At 43.9% G+C, this 21,936-nt stretch overlaps 1 protein-coding gene across 1 annotated transcript in view; it reads right to left on the reverse strand.

Moving 5' to 3' along the window:
- Positions 1–8,728: 8,728 nt before the first annotated feature.
- Positions 8,729–21,936, reverse strand: part of LOC311106503 (serine palmitoyltransferase 2-like) — a 31,713-nt gene continuing 18,505 nt past the window's right edge. Inside the window, exons 8-12 of the mRNA XM_084148851.1 lie at positions 21,026–21,245; positions 20,162–20,288; positions 15,888–16,023; positions 13,360–13,489; positions 8,729–12,096 (exon numbers count right to left, since the gene is read on the reverse strand). Of these exons, the coding sequence (XP_084004977.1) occupies positions 11,992–12,096; positions 13,360–13,489; positions 15,888–16,023; positions 20,162–20,288; positions 21,026–21,245 (718 nt within the window). The 3' untranslated portion in view covers positions 8,729–11,991. The remainder of the gene's footprint in view (positions 12,097–13,359; positions 13,490–15,887; positions 16,024–20,161; positions 20,289–21,025; positions 21,246–21,936) is intronic.

Here is a 21,936-nt window from a genome sequence, read left to right on the forward strand (position 1 = left end):
TATGGCTCCCAATCAGAGACAACCAGCACACAGCTGACACTCGTTGCCTCTGATTGGGAGTCACTCAGTTAAACATAGAAATAAACAACCTAGAACACCCAACAAAGAAACAGAACACATAGAATGAACACACCCTGGCTCAACATAATGAGTCCCAGAGCCAGGGTGTGACAGTACCCCCCCCTAAAGGCGCGGACTGCGACCGCGCCTCAACAAAACCCAAACAGGGGAGGGCTGGGTGGGCATTCCTCCTCGGAGGCGGCACCGGCTCCGGGCTTGACCACCACCCTTCCATAATTCCCCCGTAGCGCCCCTGGTCCGGTCTGACCCCGCTGGCTGGATCTGGACTGGACATAGACGGAGCGGATTGCTTACGCTCCGTTGTGGAGCAGCTGACCGGTACCTGATCAGGCACCGGACTGACGACGCGCACCCCTGGCTTGGCGCGTGAGGCAGGAACGGACCGGACCTGGCTGACGATGCGCCCCCCTGGCTTGGTGCGTGGAGCAGCAACGGACCGGACCGGGCTGACGATACGCACCCCTGGCTTGGTGCGTGGAGCCGGAACGGGCCTCACCGGACTGACGACTCGCACCCTTGGCTTGGTGCGTGGAGCAGCGACGGGCCGGACCTGGCTGACGACTCGCACCCCGGGCTTGGTGCGAGTAGCAGAAACGGGCTGAACCAGGCTGACGACTCGCACCCCTGACTTGGTGCGAGTGGCAGGAACGGGCTGGACCAGGCTGACGACGCACACCGTAGGCTTGGTGCGTGGAGCAGGGACAGGCCGGACAGGGCTGGCGACGCACCCCGTAGGCTTGGTGCGTGGAGCAGGGACAGGCCGGGCTGGGCTGACGACGCACACCGTAGGCTTGGTGCGTGGAGCAGGGACAGGCCGGACAGGGCTGGCGACGCACACCGTAGGCTTGGTGCGTGGAGCAGGAACAGGCCGGGCAGGGCTGGCGACGCACACCGTAGGCTTGGTGCGTGGAGCAGGAACAGGCCGGGCTGGGCTGGCGACGCACACCGTAGGTTTGGTGCGTGGAGCAGGGACAGGCCGGGCTGGGCTGTCGACGCACACCGTAGGCTTGGTGCGTGGAGCAGGGACAGGCCGGACTGGGCTGGCGACGCACACCGTAGGCTTGGTGCGTGGAGCAGGAACAGGCCGGACCGTACTGGGAACACACACCACTGGCCTTAAACGGGGATCAGGAACGGGCCGGACCGGACTGGCAATACACCTCAGTACCTCTCGCCGTGCCTCTACAACTTCCTTCCCTCCTCTCGCCAATGGCTCCCGTAACCCGGTGGCCTTCTCTCCTCGTCTCCCATTTCGCCCTGTGGCAGCCTCCTGCTGCCCAGTCGCCCATGCCGTGTGCCCCCCCCTAAAAAATTATTGGGGGTGCCTCTCGTCCGTCCGACGATGGCACTGCTGACGCCGCTGCTCCTCTCTCGCCAGGGCCTTAATCCTACCCCAAGGTCCCTTGCCCCCGAGCATGTCCTCCCAGGACCACACTTTGCCCACCTGGGCCATCGCCAGCCTCTCCATCTCCTTTCCTGGCGCTTCCTCCCATGTCCAGTCTGCCTGCTCCTGGACACGCTGCTTGGTCCTTTTACGGTGGGTTTTTCTGTCACAAACGTCGTATGAAGGAGTGGACCAAAGCGCAGCGTTAGTAGCGAACATACTTGCTTTATTTAATTAAAGCATACACACGAAATAACAAAACAATAAACGACTCGTGAAGTCCTCAGTGACAATGACCGAACACGGAACAAAAACCCACAAACACAAAGTGAAACACAGACAGTTAAATATGGCTCCCAATCAGAGACAACCAGCACACAGCTGACACTCGTTGCCTCTGATTGGGAGTCACTCAGTTAAACATAGAAATAAACAACCTAGAACACCCAACAAAGAAACAGAACACATAGAATGAACACACCCTGGCTCAACATAATGAGTCCCAGAGCCAGGGTGTGACATTTCTATTCTGGTTAGAGCCAGTTTGCGCTGTTCTGTGAAGGGAGTAGTATACAGCGTTGTACGAGATCTTCAGTTGCTTGGCAATTTCTCACATGGAATAGCCTTCATTTCTCAGAACAAGAATAGACTGACGAGTTTCAGAAGCCATTTTCTGGCCATTTTGAGCCTGTAATCAAACCCACAATTGCTGATGCTCCAGATACTCAACTAGTCTCAAGAAGGCCAGTTTTATTGCTTCTTTAATCAGCACAACAGTTTTCAGCTGTGCTAACATAATTGCAAAAGTGTTTTTCTAATGATCAATTAGCCTTTTAAAATGATAAACTTGGATTAGCAAACACAACATGCCATTGGAACACAGGACTGATGGTTGCTGATAATGGGCCTCTGTACGCCTATGTAGATATTTCATAAAAAATCAGCCGTTTCCAGCTACAATAGCCATTTACAACATTAACAATGTCTACACTGTATTTCTGATCAACTTGATGTTATTTTAAAGGACAAAAAAAATGCTTTTCTTTCAAAAACAAGGACATTTCTATGTGACCCCAAACTTTTGAACAGTAGTATATATTTATGGCTGAGGAGAGAATTTGGTCTAAAAGATCTTTACAAACAAGAACAACAACCTCCAGCAATTCATAGTAATTCATGATAACATGCCAACAGATCATCATCTTAGAACCTACTAGGAGTCATCTGGTCTGGACTGAGCTTATGGTCCACCGTTTCAACAATGACAATTTGATAACCTTCAATCATGGATGTTTCTACAGTTTTCTCAGGGGGACTCGTGTTATTAGAGATTATAGTCCATTTTTACATGTACCTCAACAGTGGAGTAGTGATGGGACCCAGTGCTTCAGAATACTCATTCACATAATGGTACCTGTTAGGGAAATGGAAAGTGGATAAATACACTTAAAATTATGAAATTATGCTCTTTGTGTGTTATTTGGCAAGCAATGTATATTTCAATTAATGTAATTACATTTAAATAGCTGTTTGCCATGCTGTATTGTATTGGCAAAGGCTTCATTGTAGATGGAACTGAACTGTTGGCTTCAAGTCTTAATGTTTATCCTCCAAATCTATTTTTGATATGTGTGCAAACATGCATCACATTTTGAAATCACGTTTGTTGTTTTTTAAGGAAGGCACTTTATTGAATGTATAAAATACAAATGATGGTGTTTATGCATATGTACCCATGTTGTCGTTGTTTGTTTGTATGTTAAAGTGTTATAATTGTGAAGGGCTGACTTGCCACAAATGCTTCATTGTTAATTTGTCAAGTATATTATCATGTGAGTTTCCGTTTAAAAGCATGGTTGATCTTTTGTGATTTCCTAAACTAGTGTTACTACCGTATAGTCTTGTACAGTATTTATTGTCCGTTTTTTAAAGTCTGCTAAAACTTTGAAATGACTCTTCTAAAACCCCCATGGTGCACTAGTACAGGCTTAGGGTTGCAACATGTCTCTGAAATCCAGAGAATTTCTGGAATCAGCAGGGAATACGCTGCGAAGGAATCATCCAACCTGGAATTCTTCAACCGGGATTTCTGAAAAAAATGTTGTTTAAGTTTCATGGGATTTTGCGACCCTACAACGGACTGAGACACTCTGACGCCACGGTGACGTCAAATGGAGAACGACATGCCTCACATGACATGACCACTCCAACTCTATTAAGTGTCTGTATATCCTTTGATATTTTTATTGTACTTCAGTGAAAATATGTTGTGACAAATACAATGAGGAATATAAAGACGTTTGCATTGCTTGTCTGGCTCATTTGAAGTGTCCCTATTCAGTCCAGCTTACTTAAATCAAAGTGTATTTGTCACATGAAAAGAATACAGCAGGTGTACCGGTACTGTGAAATGCTGACTTGCAGCTCTTCCTCAACAGTTCAGAATAAGTGTAAAGTAGCAAAACTATTATTATAAACTGGGTGGTTCGAGCCCTGAATGCTGATTGGCTGACAGGGGTGGTATATCTGAACATATACCACAGGTATGGCAAAACATGTTTTTTTACTGTTCTAATTACGTTGGTAACCATAATCACAATAAGGCACCTCAGGGGTTTGTGGTATATGGCCAATATATGTATTGCGCCGTGCCTAAGAACAGCCCTTAGCCGTGGTATATTGGCCATATACCACACCCCCTTGGACCTTATTGCTTAAATAAACAATGTTCTGTTTCTCTGTGTGGTTGACTTCCCACAACTCCCACTGGGCCTCTACTCATCCCCTACATTTCAAAACACAATAGGGTATCCATCAGTGAACTTTGTCAGGCCTGTGGTTTTACTCAGTAGAGTAGCATCCTTACCAAATTGAATGTTTTCACAAGAACCTGATCCGTTGAAGGATGCCCTCGGTCTCTCTCTCTCAGGGTTCCAGGTAGACAGCCAAGGAGAGAAGCTGACTGGATTTTGATGCCTTTGTTTTTCCATTTGCTGTGCCTTAACCAGGACCCTCCAGGCATGGCCAGGCCCGCTGACTGATCTTACAAGGCTGAACCCATAGACATAAGGCTGAACCCCAGTCTCAGCATGTGTGGAACAGCAAGCCGCTTTCAATTGGAGACGAAACAGCCTGAAACGTCATACATATTAGGACAGGCAGAATGTTTTATTTGACGTGTTGTTTATTTCCCCGAGCGAGCTCCTCTATCTCCTGTGTTGGATGCAAACAAAAGGAAGGATCAAAGAGGAGCTTGTCTGTCCATGTTGATTTTGTTAGGAAGTGGGGATTGGAAAATTATGGAGTAGAACATTGAGATGAGTTCTATTCCCCACCCAACGCCAAATACTGAACCTGACCCACACTGGAGACACGGTTTCTTTGAAAAGAAAAAGAAAAGTTAGTTCTGGGACACATTAGAAGCTTCAGATGTGTATTAGTCAAGCTTATGAACTTCCTTGACAGGTTAAATTTGACAGTCTGTTTCTCAAGTATAGAATGTCAACACCGGATCTGTATTACTCAAAGGTAGTCGTGACTTGGGACTGCGTCAGGCTATGTTTTGTGAATTAATAGGAAGCAGGATTTAACATTTCACCCTGATTCAATCCCACATGGATGAAGCGTGTGTTCAAACTGCCTACATTGTTCGATTAGCTTAGGTTAAACACCATGGATCAACATAATCCGATGTTGACAAAATGTTTCTTCATCAACGGTGTTCTCCAGATTGACATCAATTTGTTTTTATAGTTCAACACGGATTTCGAGAACCCCAGAGTCAATGGGGGAACTAACACTTCTTAGACTGATACATTCTTACCTATTAGTTACTATAAAAATCACAGGGACCCAGCGCTCGGTCTTAATTCAGGGCATTATCAGCTGGCAGGGACACACATGGCAAACCAGTAGGCTAGTTTAGAAGGAAAAGTCAAACCAAACGGATCCTATAACATGATAGTGTTGTGGAAGCAAGTTGGTTTCTCTTGCTATAGGATGGGGAGGAAACATCACATCCCCATTGATTCTTTATTCTATGGTTCACAGACGACATCATGGCCATCAATCTGTTTTCAGGGTTGTTCGTGTGCATAGTCGTGTCTGTCCATATTCTCTCACTGGGTTGTTCTAGTCTCTAACGTGTAGCTACATAATCATGTCTCTCTGTAACTCTACATAGACGTTCACACCTACAGCGTCATTGCGCAAAATGCAAATGTAGCATTCCATTGGAAATGAATGTACTTCTGGTGTACCAAAATGCAATGATTCTATCGGTGTGATCGAGGCGTTAGAGGGGTTTAAATAATGGGGATTAAGAGGTCGGAAGTCAGGTCAATGCAGATCCACAAGCTAAGGTAATCCAAATACCGTTTTTAGATCATCTTAATTTCTATAGTTTCACCATGACGCATAGCCTTTCTTTTTGACTCTTCTTACAGGTCACAGAGGAGGACTTATACTTCTGGAACGGAACATTAGGTCGCTTGTGGGTCAGGGATGGGACGGGGTCTATAATAATGTGATTTATGTATAATTAAAACAGCAAGAAAACGGAAAAGAAACATCAGTGTTGTGTACACACACACACACGACTGGTTAATAAAGGCTTTATGGTGTGTCTGTCTACTACGGTTCTTTAGACAGGTTGGTTGTTTAGCAACAAAATCGTCGAGTGAGCAACTATGGGGCAAAACAGACGGGGTTGGCTTAGATTGTTGACAACATGTAAACTATATTTAGTCTCCAAATGTTTGTGGAGCTACGTAGCGAATTTTAGCCATGTTGGCGTTGACATGAAATCAGTCAAAACAACTCAAAAGAAGACATCAAGTTTTATTAGTCGTATGTATGGGATATGCATGGTATACATCATCCAACTAAATGCTTACTTGTAGGTTCCTTCTCAACAATGCAACAACAATAAGAAATAATAAAAGATACGAATACGAACTTAAAGTAAAGAAAATGTCTCAGTAGAATAGAATAATACATTTTAGCATCAGTATAATACAGGAAGGCATAATTTATAGTCCCAATATTTACACATGTTTTGGGGAAGGGGAGATGGGGGCAAGTGTATAAACTGAGCAGGATAATATGAGTCTGGTAGCAGCAGTTGTGATGTGTGTGTGGCATGAATGTATGTGTGGGTGTGTGCATGAGTGAGTGCATGTGGACTAAGGTGTGGCGAATCAGAGCAGGTGGTCAGTCCAGTTCAAGTGTTCAGCAGTCTGATGGCTTGTAGATAGAAACTGTCTCTGAGCCTGTTGGTATCAGACCTCATGCTCCGATACCATCTGCCCGACGGTAAGGTAGAGAACAGCTCGTGGCTGGGGTGTGTGGGGTCTTTGATGCTGCTGCGGGCCTTCCTCAGGCACCGTTTCAAGTAGATGTCCTGGATGGGTAGGAGCACGGTCCTAGTAATGTACTGGGCTGTCTCCACAACCCGCTGGAGGGCCTTGCCGTCGTGGACGGAGCAATTCCCGTAACAGGCCACGATGCAACCTAAAAGGACGCTCTTGATGGTGCAGCGGTAGTATGGAGAGGTCCCGGGGCGGCATGCCGAATTTCTTCAGCCGCCTCAGGAAGTAGAGATGCTGTTGTACCCTCTTGACAAGAGTGGTGATGTTGTTGGTGCATGACAAGTGTAGATGCCGAGGAACTTAAAACTTATGACTCTCTACTGCAGTCCCATTGATGTGGTTCGGGGCATGTTCCCTCCTCTGCTTCCTGAAGTCAACAATCAACTCCTTTGTTTTGTTGACATTGAGGGAGAGGTTGTTGTCATGACACAACAATGCCAGTTCACTTACCTCCTCCCTATAGGTTGACTCGTCGTTGTTGGTTATCAGGCCGACAACCGTGGTGTTGTCAGCAAACTTGATGTCGTGTAAAGCCACACAGTCGTAGGTGAACAGGGAGTACAGCAGAGGACTGAGGACACACCCCTGGGGGGCACCTGTGTTAAGAGTCCGTGTGGAGGAGGTGTTGTTGCCAATCCTCACAGCCTGTGCTCTGTCCGTCAGGAAGTCCAGGATCCAGTTGCAGAGGGAGGTGTCCAGACCCAGGGCTCTGAGCTTGGTGTCGAGCTTGGAAGGAACAATAAATGTTGAATGCTGAACTGTAGTCAATGAACAGCATTTTCACATAGGTGTTCCTGTTGTCCAGATGTGTTACAGCAGTGTGAATAGTGATGGAAAATGGCATCATCCATGAATCTATTGGAGCGGTGGACAGATTGGATTGGGTCCAGTGTGCTTGGTATGGTGGCCTTGATGTGGGCCATGACCAGCCTCTCCAAGCACCTCATGATGACCAAGGTGAGCACGACGGGGCGATAGTCATTTGGACTACAGCCTGGGACAGGGACAAGTTGAAGATGTCCGAGAAGACACCTGCGAGCTGGTCAGCACACACTCTGGATGCCATCTGGGGTCGGCGGCTTCGTGAGTATTCACTCTTTTGAGAGTTTTCCTCACCGTCGGCCTCAGAGAGCGAAAGCACCTGGTCGTCCCGGAGCGGCGAGTCTTCCTGGATGGCTCGGTATTGTCTGCCTCGAAGCGAGCATAGAATGTGTAAAGCTCGTCTGGGAGGAAACCGTCGGTGGGCACCGCACAGCTTGATTTGCCTTTTTAGTGTGCGATAGTCTGTAGCCCTTGCCACATGCGATGCGAGTCTGAGAAAAATATAAAACTAGCTGAAACGAGCCACCTACGATTCCCCACATGGCAGCTTCTTGCATTGTTGCTATCTGACCATTCCGAATCATAACAAAGCATGGCTTCTGGCCACATCGATGTGTGCGCATCTATAGTGAGTTCTACAGTTCTAAGTTGACTACAAATGAGTTGTGTGTGGAATGCATCTAAACAGACACTGACCACATTTGTTCTCAGAATAATAGATAAATATCCACAGATGTTAAGACAGAACAGAGAAGGTGAAAAAATAAACAGCTATAGGAAAGAACATAGAAAGGACTGGAGACATTTTCGGGACTGACAAAAAATGTTATCGGAAATCTTGAATCATACAGGAAAGAGGTGTTTTTCAATGAGATGCATATATTTCCTCAATTCTACAATGAGCAGGACAAGCACACACCATCTCACGGAATCATAAGTTCTATCAATTCCAATTTCCACAGAAATACAGATGTTGGTGTTAGTCATAGTGGTAGATACATTTATTTATAGGTCACTGTGTGTGTGTGTGTGTGTGTGTGTAGTTAAAAATAAACAGAATAAATCAGAGACGTCTTCTTTAAGATACAAACAAGTTGTAAGTCATTTAATGGTTTCATTCTGTAAAGACTTTCCGATAGATGACATTACACATTGTGTTCATGTATAAGACCTTTGCCAAAGACAAATCTAACCAAGAGCTTGATACAAACAAAGAATGATTTAATCTTAGCACCGTTTCCAACAGCACGGTTAACACACCCCATTGCTTCAAAAACCTCATCAAATGGTTTATCTTTCAACCCGAACTATCTCCAAACATTGAACTTGCCATGGGTAAAAGCCTACTGATAACAGACCGGTTTAATACAGTTGCGTACATAGTAGGTCAGTTCCCAAATCTCTCCCATGGCTGGTTAAATAATGTCATTTTACATCAAAAGGACTTTTTAATCTTTTCATTTGAAAATGGGCCAGTGATTAATTACATCTGTTGTTAAGGTTATTTGCGTTGTTGAAATCTTAACAACCTTCCTGAGATCATGTTGCTGGATATGAGCAATCACATCCTGCCTCAATAGAGATGGGAACAGGATACAGAGCAGGCATTCCAAATAGTGCCCTATTGCCAATATAGTGCACTACTTTTGACTAGGGATCTGGTTAAAAGTAGTGCACTATATGGAATAGGGTACCATTTGGGACTCAGAGAGACTCTACATGGGCCCACCCAGCTTGAACCAACTACAATGTATAAGCAACAAGGTTTCAGTTTTACTCCTGAACAACTTCTAGACACTTTGAATGTCAGTGATAGTTTAAAAAGGAGCTTGTAGTGGTGGAATGATCACAGTGCTAGCCTCAGCTACACTCACACAAATTAACTACAAACCGGATATTTGACAAATGAAAATATTACACTTGAAATAACTCATAGGTTGACCCATGGAAAATCAAATATATAATTTACACAAAATAAACTAAAAATCAAAACAAATATACAAGCCAGCCAAAACAAATCTGCTAATTCTTGAATGCCATGTTAGATAAGAAGAATCATTGTGAGACAGACACTCGGCGGCAAAAAGACGGTTCCTTCAAACCAAGCAGTCGTTAGCCAGCCGTAAAGCCTGTGGTTTCAGTGAGGCTACATCATCTGTGCATTTCCAATGCCTGTCAGTAGTATTCATACTGAAGACGGGTCGTTGGTTACTAACACACACACGTACATAGTTACTCTGGATCAGGGTTGGGATCAATTCCATTACAAATCAAGTCAATTTAGGAGGTAAACTGCAATTCTAATAGTTTTCTGAAATCCTCCCAAAAAATCAAAACTGAAATTCCATGAAATTTGACTTGCTGAATTGGTTCAATTGAAATGGAATTTAGAAGAACCCCTGTGGAAAATAAGTAGAGCTGCCACCAAGAGATACTATATTATATTAGAAACATCTTCCACAAAATAAGGCAGATTGAAAAACTATAGGGCATTTGTAATAAATAAAAAGGGGTAACACGTCCTATATTAAACCTACTTTCTGCATTATAATGCATTATACATAGCTCATAAGGCATTATGGATGCACTTATAATACCTTACAGAGGGTATCCATAGGAAGTGTTTTCCGAATAAGGACATATCTGTACATCAGAGAAGCATGGTTAGGATGCAGCATCGTCATACATACAGATAGACAGTTAGGTTACATTACAACCCAGCGTGTCATTGTTTAGTAAGAAGACATCAGCGCTGGATTGTTAATGATATAATAAGCACTTAGGTTAAAATATACAGTTAGAGATTCACATCACATGACATGTCTCTTCAGTAAGGGTCAGTTTCCCCGGACACAGATGAAGCCAAGAATCTCCATTGAAATATACATTTTTTTTTTATTCCAGGAAACCGATCCTACGAAACACACAACACGACCTGGCTCTGATTCATCCCATAGCAGTATTAAGAGAATCTTCAACTATCAATACATTGGACTCTAGAGCTCTAATTAATCTTATAGCATTATTAGAGAATCTTCAGCTATCGATACGTTTAAGACTCTAGAGCATTTCAAAAATGTTGAAGACATTTGGGCTCAAGTTATTCCAGTGGAGGTGTAAACACTAAATATTAAAGGCTGAAAAATGATTGAAAATAAGATGCAATATACTGTATAAAACATTCACAAAATGTCAGCTCTTCAAAGGGCTTTTTCCCAACGCATCGTCGTATTCATTAGGCACAAAACTAACTGAAACGGGGAGGGACTAGCGGGGCTTGTCCAATAAGAAATGCTTGTTTTGGCTAAGATGTGCCCTAATGAACATGAGCCAGGTGTGATATGTAGCTTACAGAGAGAGCTAGGAAAGGAGCTCTGTCATTGGTGACTAGCTACGATGCTAGGTCAAAGAAGTTAAGATTTCACCTGTTAATTTACATTATAAACAGTAGATAATATACAATACATTGATTTGGTTAGAGAAAGGACCCAGTGATAATATTCAAGTATAAAACACTGATTAGAGTGGAAAGCTTTAAGTTAATAATAAATAAATAAAAGTTGACACTTGATGTACCTCATGTGATATGAAGCCCTATATTTATGTAGGGTGGGGGTATTTTACCCATATAGAGAGTGCTCTACTAATGTAATGAATGATAGATATTATTTATTTACTTTCTTGTCTGTTATATAACTCCTGTCAGTAACCAACCATTGGTATAACCAAACCTGTATATTTGAATATGAAAATGTTCCATGTTTCAGACCCCTTGATTACTCCCTCCTGTCTTAAAAGCTTAAAATATCTTCTAACAACCGCAGCAGGTAGCCTAGCGGTTAAAAGTGTTGGGCCATTAACTGAAAGGTCGCTGGTTCGAATCCCCGAGCCGAATAAGTGATCAATCGGTCAATGTGCCCTTGAGCAAGGCACTTAACCCTAATTGCTCCAGTAAGTCGCTCTGGATAAGAGTGTCTTCTAAATGTAATCTTGATATTATTGCACTAGAAGACTCCATAAAGCACACAGACATAATTAAGACTTAACGTTTAGGTCCAAACTCAAAATAAATTCACAATAAGTTAAGATACAGTAAGAAAACCATAGGGGCTCATGATGACTTTTCAGACCTGGTGAAGTTTCCCTTAGGTTCAGATCTAGAATCAGCTTTCCCTCCCCCAATCCTAAACTTAACTATTAGTGGGGGGAAATGCTAAACTGACACAAGATCAGACCAGCATCTAGAGGCAACTTGGACCTTACACTAGTGCAGGCGTTTCAGTTAGTTACATGACAGAAGGCTTGACGTGGCTGGGCTCCTGGAGCAGACTCTCCTCAGGAGGACCATGAACCCTGGGAAGAGGGGAGATGAGGATGTTTCTGGTGTCTGGAGTACTTCAGCTGTAAGACATCCCCTACCTCACTGATGGCCTCCAACGCCTGGGGAAGAGAGGAGAGAAGCTAGAACAACAACAATTGGAATGAAGAGAAGCTACTTCTCCCTTACTGTGGAGAAATGACAAGCTACACAACATGAAGATCAACAACAGTAAGAGAGAGTGCTGGATCCATTACATTTGGTCTCAGAAGCAAGATCCCTTACTGTGGAGAAATTACAAGCTTACAAGGGGGGAGGGGGGGGGGGGTGATGTTTATTACAGCATTGTGAGGGTTGCTGAACCCTGAAATTCACCTGATGAAATTGTTAGTGAAGAAAAATGGGGGCCATTTGCGTAAGGGTGAACAAAGAAAACACAACTGAGCTATCTGTCCTGCAATACCATCGGTCCGCAACCCACCTGGAAACAATCGACCTTTCTCGACTTTCTATTTTCTTTATTTTTTATACCTTCTCTGAATTTAGTAAAGAGAGGAGAGAGAGACAAAGTGTCTTCATACATTTCAACAAGTTGAAGCTGATGTGATGGACTATTAAAAACGGTGTTGACACACTCATCAAAAAGATGAATGGACTGTCCTTGGACTATGTCTAAATAAAACTATGTCAGAGCTCGCTGCTCAACCGTAGTAATGGCCTGTGCTGTCGTCCTTCCAAGTCACTCCCACCCACAACTGGGTTCAAATAGTATGTGTTCTTCCAAAAAACCTGCCTGGGTGTGCCAGATGGGTGGCCTTGGCAATTATGGGAGGATTTTGTTGGTTCCATTGCGCCAGGCAAAGAAAAATCCTTTCTGAACCCTCTCACCCACTCTAATAAAGCACATATTGAAATGCCTTTCCTGTCGTCCATACCCGCAGCACATCAGGCCTGACAGTCAGAAGACAGGCTTGACTACTGGGAAAGTGTCAGTCAGTCACTCTCACTGCTTTGAAGAGATGTGGAGGGATTCCTTCAGCTATTAAAATGATGATGCTGTTGTCTCAAAGGATAAATAAAGTATTCACCATACATTCTAACCATTGACATATGATTGTAACCAACCATAACCATTCCCATCAATTGGACTGGACCTAATTCTAGGACCACAGAGACTTGAGGTGTGCAGCTTATTCTCCTTCCTTCCTATACTAACACCACAGAGAGTTTAATAGAATATAACTAGTGATGAACACAAACCCTATTGAGTGAGAGACTGACAGAAGAACACTTCTGAAAAATAACCAGTAAGATGCAGACAGAGATGGTGCCATGGAGAGGGGGAGGAGTCCTTTGACTGTGTGGTCTGTGATTGGTTGACTCACCATGTCCAACATATCTCTGGTGTGGGCGGCAGACACACAGAACCTGGCCCTGGACTCTATGATGGGCGTGGCCGGGAAGCCAACCACCACCGTCCCAATGTTCCTCTTCAACATCTCTCTACCGAACGCCCTGAGAGAGAACCAATCAGAGAGCGGGGTTTAGAGACCATGTGACCAATGTGTGAACAATCTGTTTATTCTGTGACTGACTGAGGAATGCCATGTTGATCGTGTCAGAGAAAAGTGAATTTAAGAGAAACAATCTGATCATGTTCACTGCGGTTATTTACACTAAAACAGTGTGGGTTGACCAAGATGTGACGTGGCAGACTGATCAGACATACCCTATCTTGGTGTGTTGTTTGTGTTGTGGTAAACATCTCTAACTAGCTGTTACCAGACCTACCCTATCTTGGTGTGTTGTGGTAACCATCTGTAACTAGCTGTTACCAGACCTACCCTATCTTGGTGTGTTGTGGTAACCATCTGTAACTAGCTGTTACCAGACCTACCCTATCTTGGTGTGTTGTTTGTGTTGTGGTAAACATCTCTAACTAGCCGTTACCAGACCTACCCTATCTTGGTGTGTTGTTTGTGTTGTGGTAAACATCTCTAACTAGCTGTTACCAGACCTACCCTATCTTGGTGTGTTGTTTGTGTTGTGGTAAACATCTCTAACTAGCTGTTACCAGACCTACCCTATCTTGGTGTGTTGTGGTAACCATCTCTAACTAGCCGTTACCAGACCTACCCTATCTTGGTGTGTTGTTTGTGTTGTGGTAAACATCTCTAACTAGCTGTTACCAGACCTACCCTATCTTGGTGTGTTGTTTGTGCTGTGGTAAACATCTGTAACTAGCCGTTACCAGACCTACCCTATCTTGGTGTGTTGTGGTAACCATCTGTAACTAGCTGTTACCAGACCTACCCTATCTTGGTGTGTTGTGGTAAACATCTCTAACTAGCCGTTACCAGACCTACCCTATCTTGGTGTGTTGTTTGTGCTGTGGTAAACATCTGTAACTAGCTGTTACCAGACCTACCCTATCTTGGTGTGTTGTGGTAACCATCTGTAACTAGCTGTTACCAGACCTACCCTATCTTGGTGTGTTGTGGTAAACATCTCTAACTAGCCGTTACCAGACCTACCCTATCTTGGTGTGTTGTGGTAACCATCTGTAACTAGCTGTTACCAGACCTACCCTATCTTGGTGTGTTGTGGTAAACATCTCTAACTAGCCGTTACCAGACCTACCCTATCTTGGTGTGTTGTGGTAACCATCTCTAACTAGCTGTTACCAGACCTACCCTATCTTGGTGTGTTGTGGTAACCATCTGTAACTAGCTGTTACCAGACCTACCCTATCTTGGTGTGTTGTGGTAACCATCTGTAACTAGCTGTTACCAGACCTACCCTATCTTGGTGTGTTGTTTGTGTTGTGGTAAACATCTCTAACTAGCCGTTACCAGACCTACCCTATCTTGGTGTGTTGTTTGTGTTGTGGTAAACATCTCTAACTAGCTGTTACCAGACCTACCCTATCTTGGTGTGTTGTTTGTGCTGTGGTAAACATCTCTAACTAGCCGTTACCAGACCTACCCTATCTTGGTGTGTTGTGGTAACCATCTGTAACTAGCTGTTACCAGACCTACCCTATCTTGGTGTGTTGTGGTAACCATCTGTAACTAGCTGTTACCAGACCTACCCTATCTTGGTGTGTTGTTTGTGTTGTGGTAAACATCTCTAACTAGCCGTTACCAGACCTACCCTATCTTGGTGTGTTGTTTGTGTTGTGGTAAACATCTCTAACTAGCTGTTACCAGACCTACCCTATCTTGGTGTGTTGTTTGTGTTGTGGTAAACATCTCTAACTAGCCGTTACCAGACCTACCCTATCTTGGTGTGTTGTGGTAACCATCTGTAACTAGCTGTTACCAGACCTACCCTATCTTGGTGTGTTGTGGTAAACATCTCTAACTAGCCGTTAACAGACCTACCCTATCTTGGTGTGTTGTGGTAAACATCTCTAACTAGCCGTTAACAGACCTACCCTATCTTGGTGTGTTGTGGTAACCATCTGTAACTAGCTGTTACCAGACCTACCCTATCTTGGTGTGTTGTGGTAAACATCTCTAACTAGCTGTTACCAGACCTACCCTATCTTGGTGTGTTGTGGTAAACATCTCTAACTAGCCGTTAACAGACCTACCCTATCTTGGTGTGTTGTGGTAACCATCTGTAACTAGCTGTTACCAGACCTACCCTATCTTGGTGTGTTGTGGTAAACATCTCTAACTAGCTGTTACCAGACCTACCCTATCTTGGTGTGTTGTGGTAAACATCTCTAACTAGCTGTTACCAGACCTACCCTATCTTGGTGTGTTGTGGTAAACATCTCTAACTAGCTGTTACCAGACCTACCCTATCTTGGTGTGTTGTGGTAAACATCTCTAACTAGCTGTTACCAGACCTACCCTATCTTGGTGTGTTGTGGTAACCATCTCTAACTAGCCGTTACCAGACCTACCCTATCTTGGCGGGCATGTAGAGCATCATTGGTACGACAGGAGAGTCATCGTTGCCATAGATGATGAAGCCCATCTCTCGCAGTTTCCTCCTGAAGTACGTAGTGTTGTCTGACAGCTGCCTCAGACGAACCCCACCTGGAAACAACACAATGAAACCATTCTCTATTTAATCTATTAACCTGTAAACCCATTAGTAAACCTGTTAAACCGTTAGTGATTACAACCATTAACCAGTAAAACCATTAACAGGTAAACCACACCCATTAAAAGGACTGGTGCTCACACCCTGTATTCTAGTCCCTCCCTTATCGCCTGATGGGTTTGAGTTTGTTCCTTCTCCATTGTCATTGTTAATCCCATAAGGAGTTGGCAAGAGGGCAGAAACAAGCTGGCAGCCAGGGGACCTCTCTTAGGTCTTAGGCGGTAGTACCGGCCTGTTCACTAGGCCTGGGTAGTGGGTACAGGTGTTGGTGTGAGTTCAGCAATATGAGAAAAAAGCTCCATACCAGCATCTGCCATTTCATTTTGAAAGACAGAAACATACAGCTTCAAAGTTTCTTAAGACACAAGTCTGAAATTAAATTCACACACTTTTTTTCCCTGAGCCCAGGAATTCAAAACCATTCTGAGAGAACTGTAGAGTGATTTAAGCTGAAAAAAGAGAGGGATATTTTTCAGGAGGAATCGCTTTCCACTTGTTTCACATTCCTTTTATATTGACGGGCTCTCTGGTAGGAATGTCCTGACTGTTCCCTGTCCCACCCTGATATGAAATATTTATTTTAATTGTCTGTCCTATCCAGATATTTGATTTGAGCTTCAAACCAGAGAAAGTCATTCTGGTTGTGTAATGGAGATGTTTCAGTATGATGGGTCATCTAGGCTGAGATTCTAAACCCAGTCAGCCATTCTGGCAAAAAGCACTATGGCCAATACATTCACAGCCTTACTATCTCTCCTAGTGATCTAACCATGGCAGTAACTTCAAAAGGCTTGAATTTCAAACACATGAGGCTGTGAACAATCAATCAAACTGCCAACGTTACTCTTTCCTGAGAAAACTGTCAAGTGATTAGGTCAAGACTGTGAGATCAGCCATTTCCATGTGTCTCTGTGTCTGTCTGAGACTGTTCTGGACCATTGAGACGGTGCAGATCCATCAGTTCAGTACTGTGGCCCACTTTGTCCCTATCCACTGATATCGGATCAGATATGTTTTCATCCCCCATTGGTTAATGTTAGGGTTGGGTATAGAGTAATCTGATCGTAGATCTGTGATTATGGGAAACTACCTTGGTAGGAGACGGGAGGAACCTCCCTGTTACGAGTAACACAACCCTGGAGTGACCCGGACCCTCGCTGGGTTTAGCCTGGGTTTCTGCGTGTGTGTTGGGCACAGTGAACTCCTGAGAGAACTGTGGTACGTCGCTTTGTACACGGCTGGAAGTCTTACACACACACACACACACACACACACACACAGTGGAGCTCAGACAGACATACAGACAGACAGACATTTGAAAGCCATATGTGGGGAAAGTCTACCAGTTCACAGGCTTCAATCATTCAGAACCCTGAGGGAAGCAGGGGACTGACTGGAGGTTTTAACCCAGCCTGGTGCTACAGAGATACATATACTATGGATGGGCTGAGCTGGGAAGGAGAGCTGCTTCCAGATGTTTGCTGTACAGTGTGTGTAGGAGTGACCGTCAACCCCACTGTACCTGATGACAGAACTCAGGTTGAAGAGAGGAGATTGTGTTCTATTGTAGGACCAGACAGGAGACCCAACTTTCACTAGTTTAAAACTACAGTTTAACCAGAGGACTCAACAGCCATTTCATGTTGTATTCGTGTTTTAGTTTTAGAATGGAAGAATCCACACACAGCTTAATGTATTTTAAGTGCATATTTTTATCAAATGTAAATTCTGCTTTTCTTCAGTTTTCCTGTGAGCAAGTATCAATAAAGTCAGTCAAAGGTCAGTAATGCTTTCCAGGTCTGTACTGCCACCTTGCGGTTACTGGTGGTAATGACACTGTGTGGTGCCAGCCACCACCTAATGCAAGTAAAAACCTTGTGTATAGCAGTAATCAATCCTTTGGCCCAGATTCAACACATGAAGGAAGCTCTTGATGATTAAGTATTGATGACTGAATCATGTTTTTCAGTGGGGGTTTTTAACAAACGCATATACCATTATAGCTCTCCAGGACCAGAGAACTACCTAACCAGATAGTAACCTATAACCAGAGAACTACCTAACCAGACAGTAACCTATAACCAGAGAACTACCTAACCAGATAGTAACCTATAACCAGAGAACTACCTACCCAGATAGTAACCTATAACCAGAGAACTACCTAACCAGATAGTAACCTATAACCAGAGAACTACCTACCCAGACAGTAACCTATAACCAGAGAACTACCTACCCAGATAGTAACCTATAACCAGAGAACTACCTACCCAGACAGTAACCTATAACCAGAGAACTACCTAACCAGATAGTAACCTATAACCAGAGAACTACCTAACCAGATAGTAACCTATAACCAGAGAACTACCTACCCAGACAGTAACCTATAACCAGAGAACTACCTACCCAGATAGTAACCTATAACCAGAGAACTACCTAACCAGACAGTAACCTATAACCAGAGAACTACCTAACCAGATAGTAACCTATAACCAGAGAACTACCTAACCAGACAGTAACCTATAACCAGAGAACTACCTAACCAGATAGTAACCTATAACCAGAGAACTACCTACCCAGATAGTAACCTATAACCAGAGAACTACCTACCCAGACAGTAACCTATAACCAGAGAACTACCTAACCAGATAGTAACCTATAACCAGAGAACTACCTACCCAGACAGTAACCTATAACCAGAGAACTACCTACCCAGATAGTAACCTATAACCAGAGAACTACCTAACCAGACAGTAACCTATAACCAGAGAACTACCTACCCAGATAGTAACCTATAACCAGAGAACTACCTAACCAGATAGTAACCTATAACCAGAGAACTACCTAACCAGATAGTAACCTATAACCAGAGAACTACCTAACCAGATAGTAACCTATAACCAGAGAACTACCTAACCAGATAGTAACCTATAACCAGAGAACTACCTAACCAGATAGTAACCTATAACCAGAGAACTACCTAACCAGATAGTAACCTATAACCAGAGAACTACCTAACCAGATAGTAACCTATAACCAGAGAACTACCTAACCAGATAGTAACCTATAACCAGAGAACTACCTAACCAGATAGTAACCTATAACCAGAGAACTACCTAACCAGATAGTAACCTATAACCAGAGAACTACCTAACCAGATAGTAACCTATAACCAGAGAACTACCTACCCAGACAGTAACCTATAACCAGAGAACTACCTAACCAGATAGTAACACTCTATAGCTCTCCAGGAGCTGAGTTACAGTTCATATAATGAAATCAGTCAATTGAAATAAATTAATTAGGCCCTAATCTATGGATTTCACATGACTGGGCAGGGGCACAGCCATGGGTGTGCCTGGGAGGGCATAGGCCCACCCACTGGGGAGCCAGGCCCAGCCAATCAGAATGAGTTTTTCCCGCACAAAAGGGCTTTATTACAGACAGAAATACTCCTCAGCACCCCCCCTCCCCCGCAGGTGAAGAAGCCGGATGTGGAGGTCCTGGGCTGGCGTGGTTACACGTGGTCTGCGGGTTGTGAGGCCTGTTGGATGTACTGCCAAATTCTCTAAAACGTTGGAGGTGGCTTATGGTGGAGAAATTAACATTACATTCTCTGGAAACAGCTCTGGCAGTCAGCATGCCAATTGCACACTCCCTCAAAACTTGAGACATCTGTGGCATTGTGTTGTGTGACAAAACTGCACATTTTAGAGTGGCCTTTTATTGTCCCCAGCACAAGGTGCACCTGTGTAATGATCATGCTGTTTAGTCAGCTTCTTGATATGCCACACCTGTCAGGTGGATGGATTATCTTGGCAAAGGAGAAATGCTCACTAACATGGATGTAAACAAATTTGTGCACAACATTTGAGAGAAATTTCGGAGATCTTCTATTTCAGCTCATGTAACATGGGACCAGCACTTTACATGTTGCGTTAATATTTTTGTTCAGTGTACATATAAAAAGGGGTCAAATGTAACTGATGGCAGGATTTGAGATACTAACTAGTTCTCATTCAGCAACACAGTGTGGTCCCTCCCAGCTGAGGGAGGCTTGCTGGGTAAACTCACCCAGAGTAGTGCCGTCCTCCCCCATGATAATCTTCATAGAAGTGATGATCTGTTGGGACACGGGAGGGGACATGGAGGTGGCGTAGATAGCACTGTGGGAGTGGGACCGCAGGTAGTCTATCAACTCCTATGGGGGACAGAAGAGACCATTGTCATTCTAATATAACACACAGAAAGAATGAAGCCAGTATGGGATCTATTCTGAAATCAAACAACATGGTCCAACTGAGCCATGGAAACCTGTTTTCAGTAAGTACTGTGGGAAATGTCTCATATCATTGGGCAATTATGAAACCGGGTTGTCCTGTTGATGAAGAAACCACCACACCGAAACTTTTTCAGTAAACTGTATCAGTAACCATCCCCGAATATATTAAAGGCTTCCACTCATAATATTTATTTTTATTTATTTATTTATTTCACCTTTATTTAACCAGGTAAACCAGTTGAGAACAAGTTCTCATTTACAACTGCGACCTGGCAATATACTTGATGTCATGACTCATGTCAGTGGAGATGATCTATGTGAGAAACACCCAAGGCAGTTTCAGTGTTAGAAGGGTGGACCACTGCACATAGCTCTGTTGCAACTGAATGTTTTGGTGTTTCCAGCACCGAGTGCTGCTTCAGAGGTCTTGGCATCCTGCCAAGAACATTTATCCTAATCCCAGATATTTTGGAGAGTCACTTAGCCCTACTTTCTAGTCCAGTATTCAGCCAGTTAATGGAATGCCTTTTGGAGACAGCCGACTCACACTCTTTCTTCCAATCTATCCTACAGCAGCATTAAAGCTCTTGGTAAACACCCCCATCATGACCTCCCCTAACCTTTAACCTCTGACCCCTGTCAGACAGCCGACTCACACTCTTTCCTCCGATGTACCCTCCAGCAGCACCAAAGCTCTTCGTGAACGTTCCCATCATGATGTCAACATCTTTGGGGTCCAGACCAAAGTAGTCGACCACCCCTCCACCGTGAGGTCCTAGTGCCCCGATGCTGTGAGCCTCATCCAGATAGAGAAAGGCCTTGTAGTGCTTCTTCAGGGCTATCACCTCAGGCAGACGCACAATGGATCCCTCCATACTGGAGAAGGAGAGGAGAATGGTGAGATGTGGAGGGAGGAGAGACAGAGGGAGAAACACACGACATGAACACGTACACACAGCACACAAACACACACACACACACTATAAACATTCTGTGGATCAACTGTTGTGTCTGGAAAATGAACACACACCCGTACTAAGACAGGTGAATAAGTCGCCCTATGTGTAATCTAAAACAATGTAAGCAAAGTGCATCTTTCTTCTTGATCTTTATTTGCAGTCAGAAGTCAATGACTGTGTTTCTCTAGATCCCCAAGGGTGTGTCAGACCATTTTTAACGACACATTAGTGAACTATATTGATTAAGGAGAGGCAGCTTTACCAAGAACCATACTGATCATTATGGATTGGTTGACTTGACTTTTACAGTAAGTACCTTAAAAAATAACTCAAGTCACACTATTTTTATTTTATTATTATTTGTATAAAATGCAAAATACTAGTAAATGATTCAGTCGACGTCCAGCTACACCCAGTAAAAATAGTTCCTAACTGTATGACTAGACCGTGCGGAGTCTGCAGAGAGGTTTTCTTACATGTATCGTCAGCATCTGATTCAGCTGGGGTTATTCCCATTATTTATTGAACTCATTAATGAAAGTTCAATAGAAATGCAGAATAAAAATGCAGATGATAGCTGTACATATGACACTTCTAAAAAAAAAAGA

This window comes from Coregonus lavaretus (genome assembly GCF_964263955.1).
Source record: "Coregonus lavaretus genome assembly, chromosome: 31".
NCBI classification, from domain to species: domain Eukaryota; kingdom Metazoa; phylum Chordata; class Actinopteri; order Salmoniformes; family Salmonidae; genus Coregonus; species Coregonus lavaretus.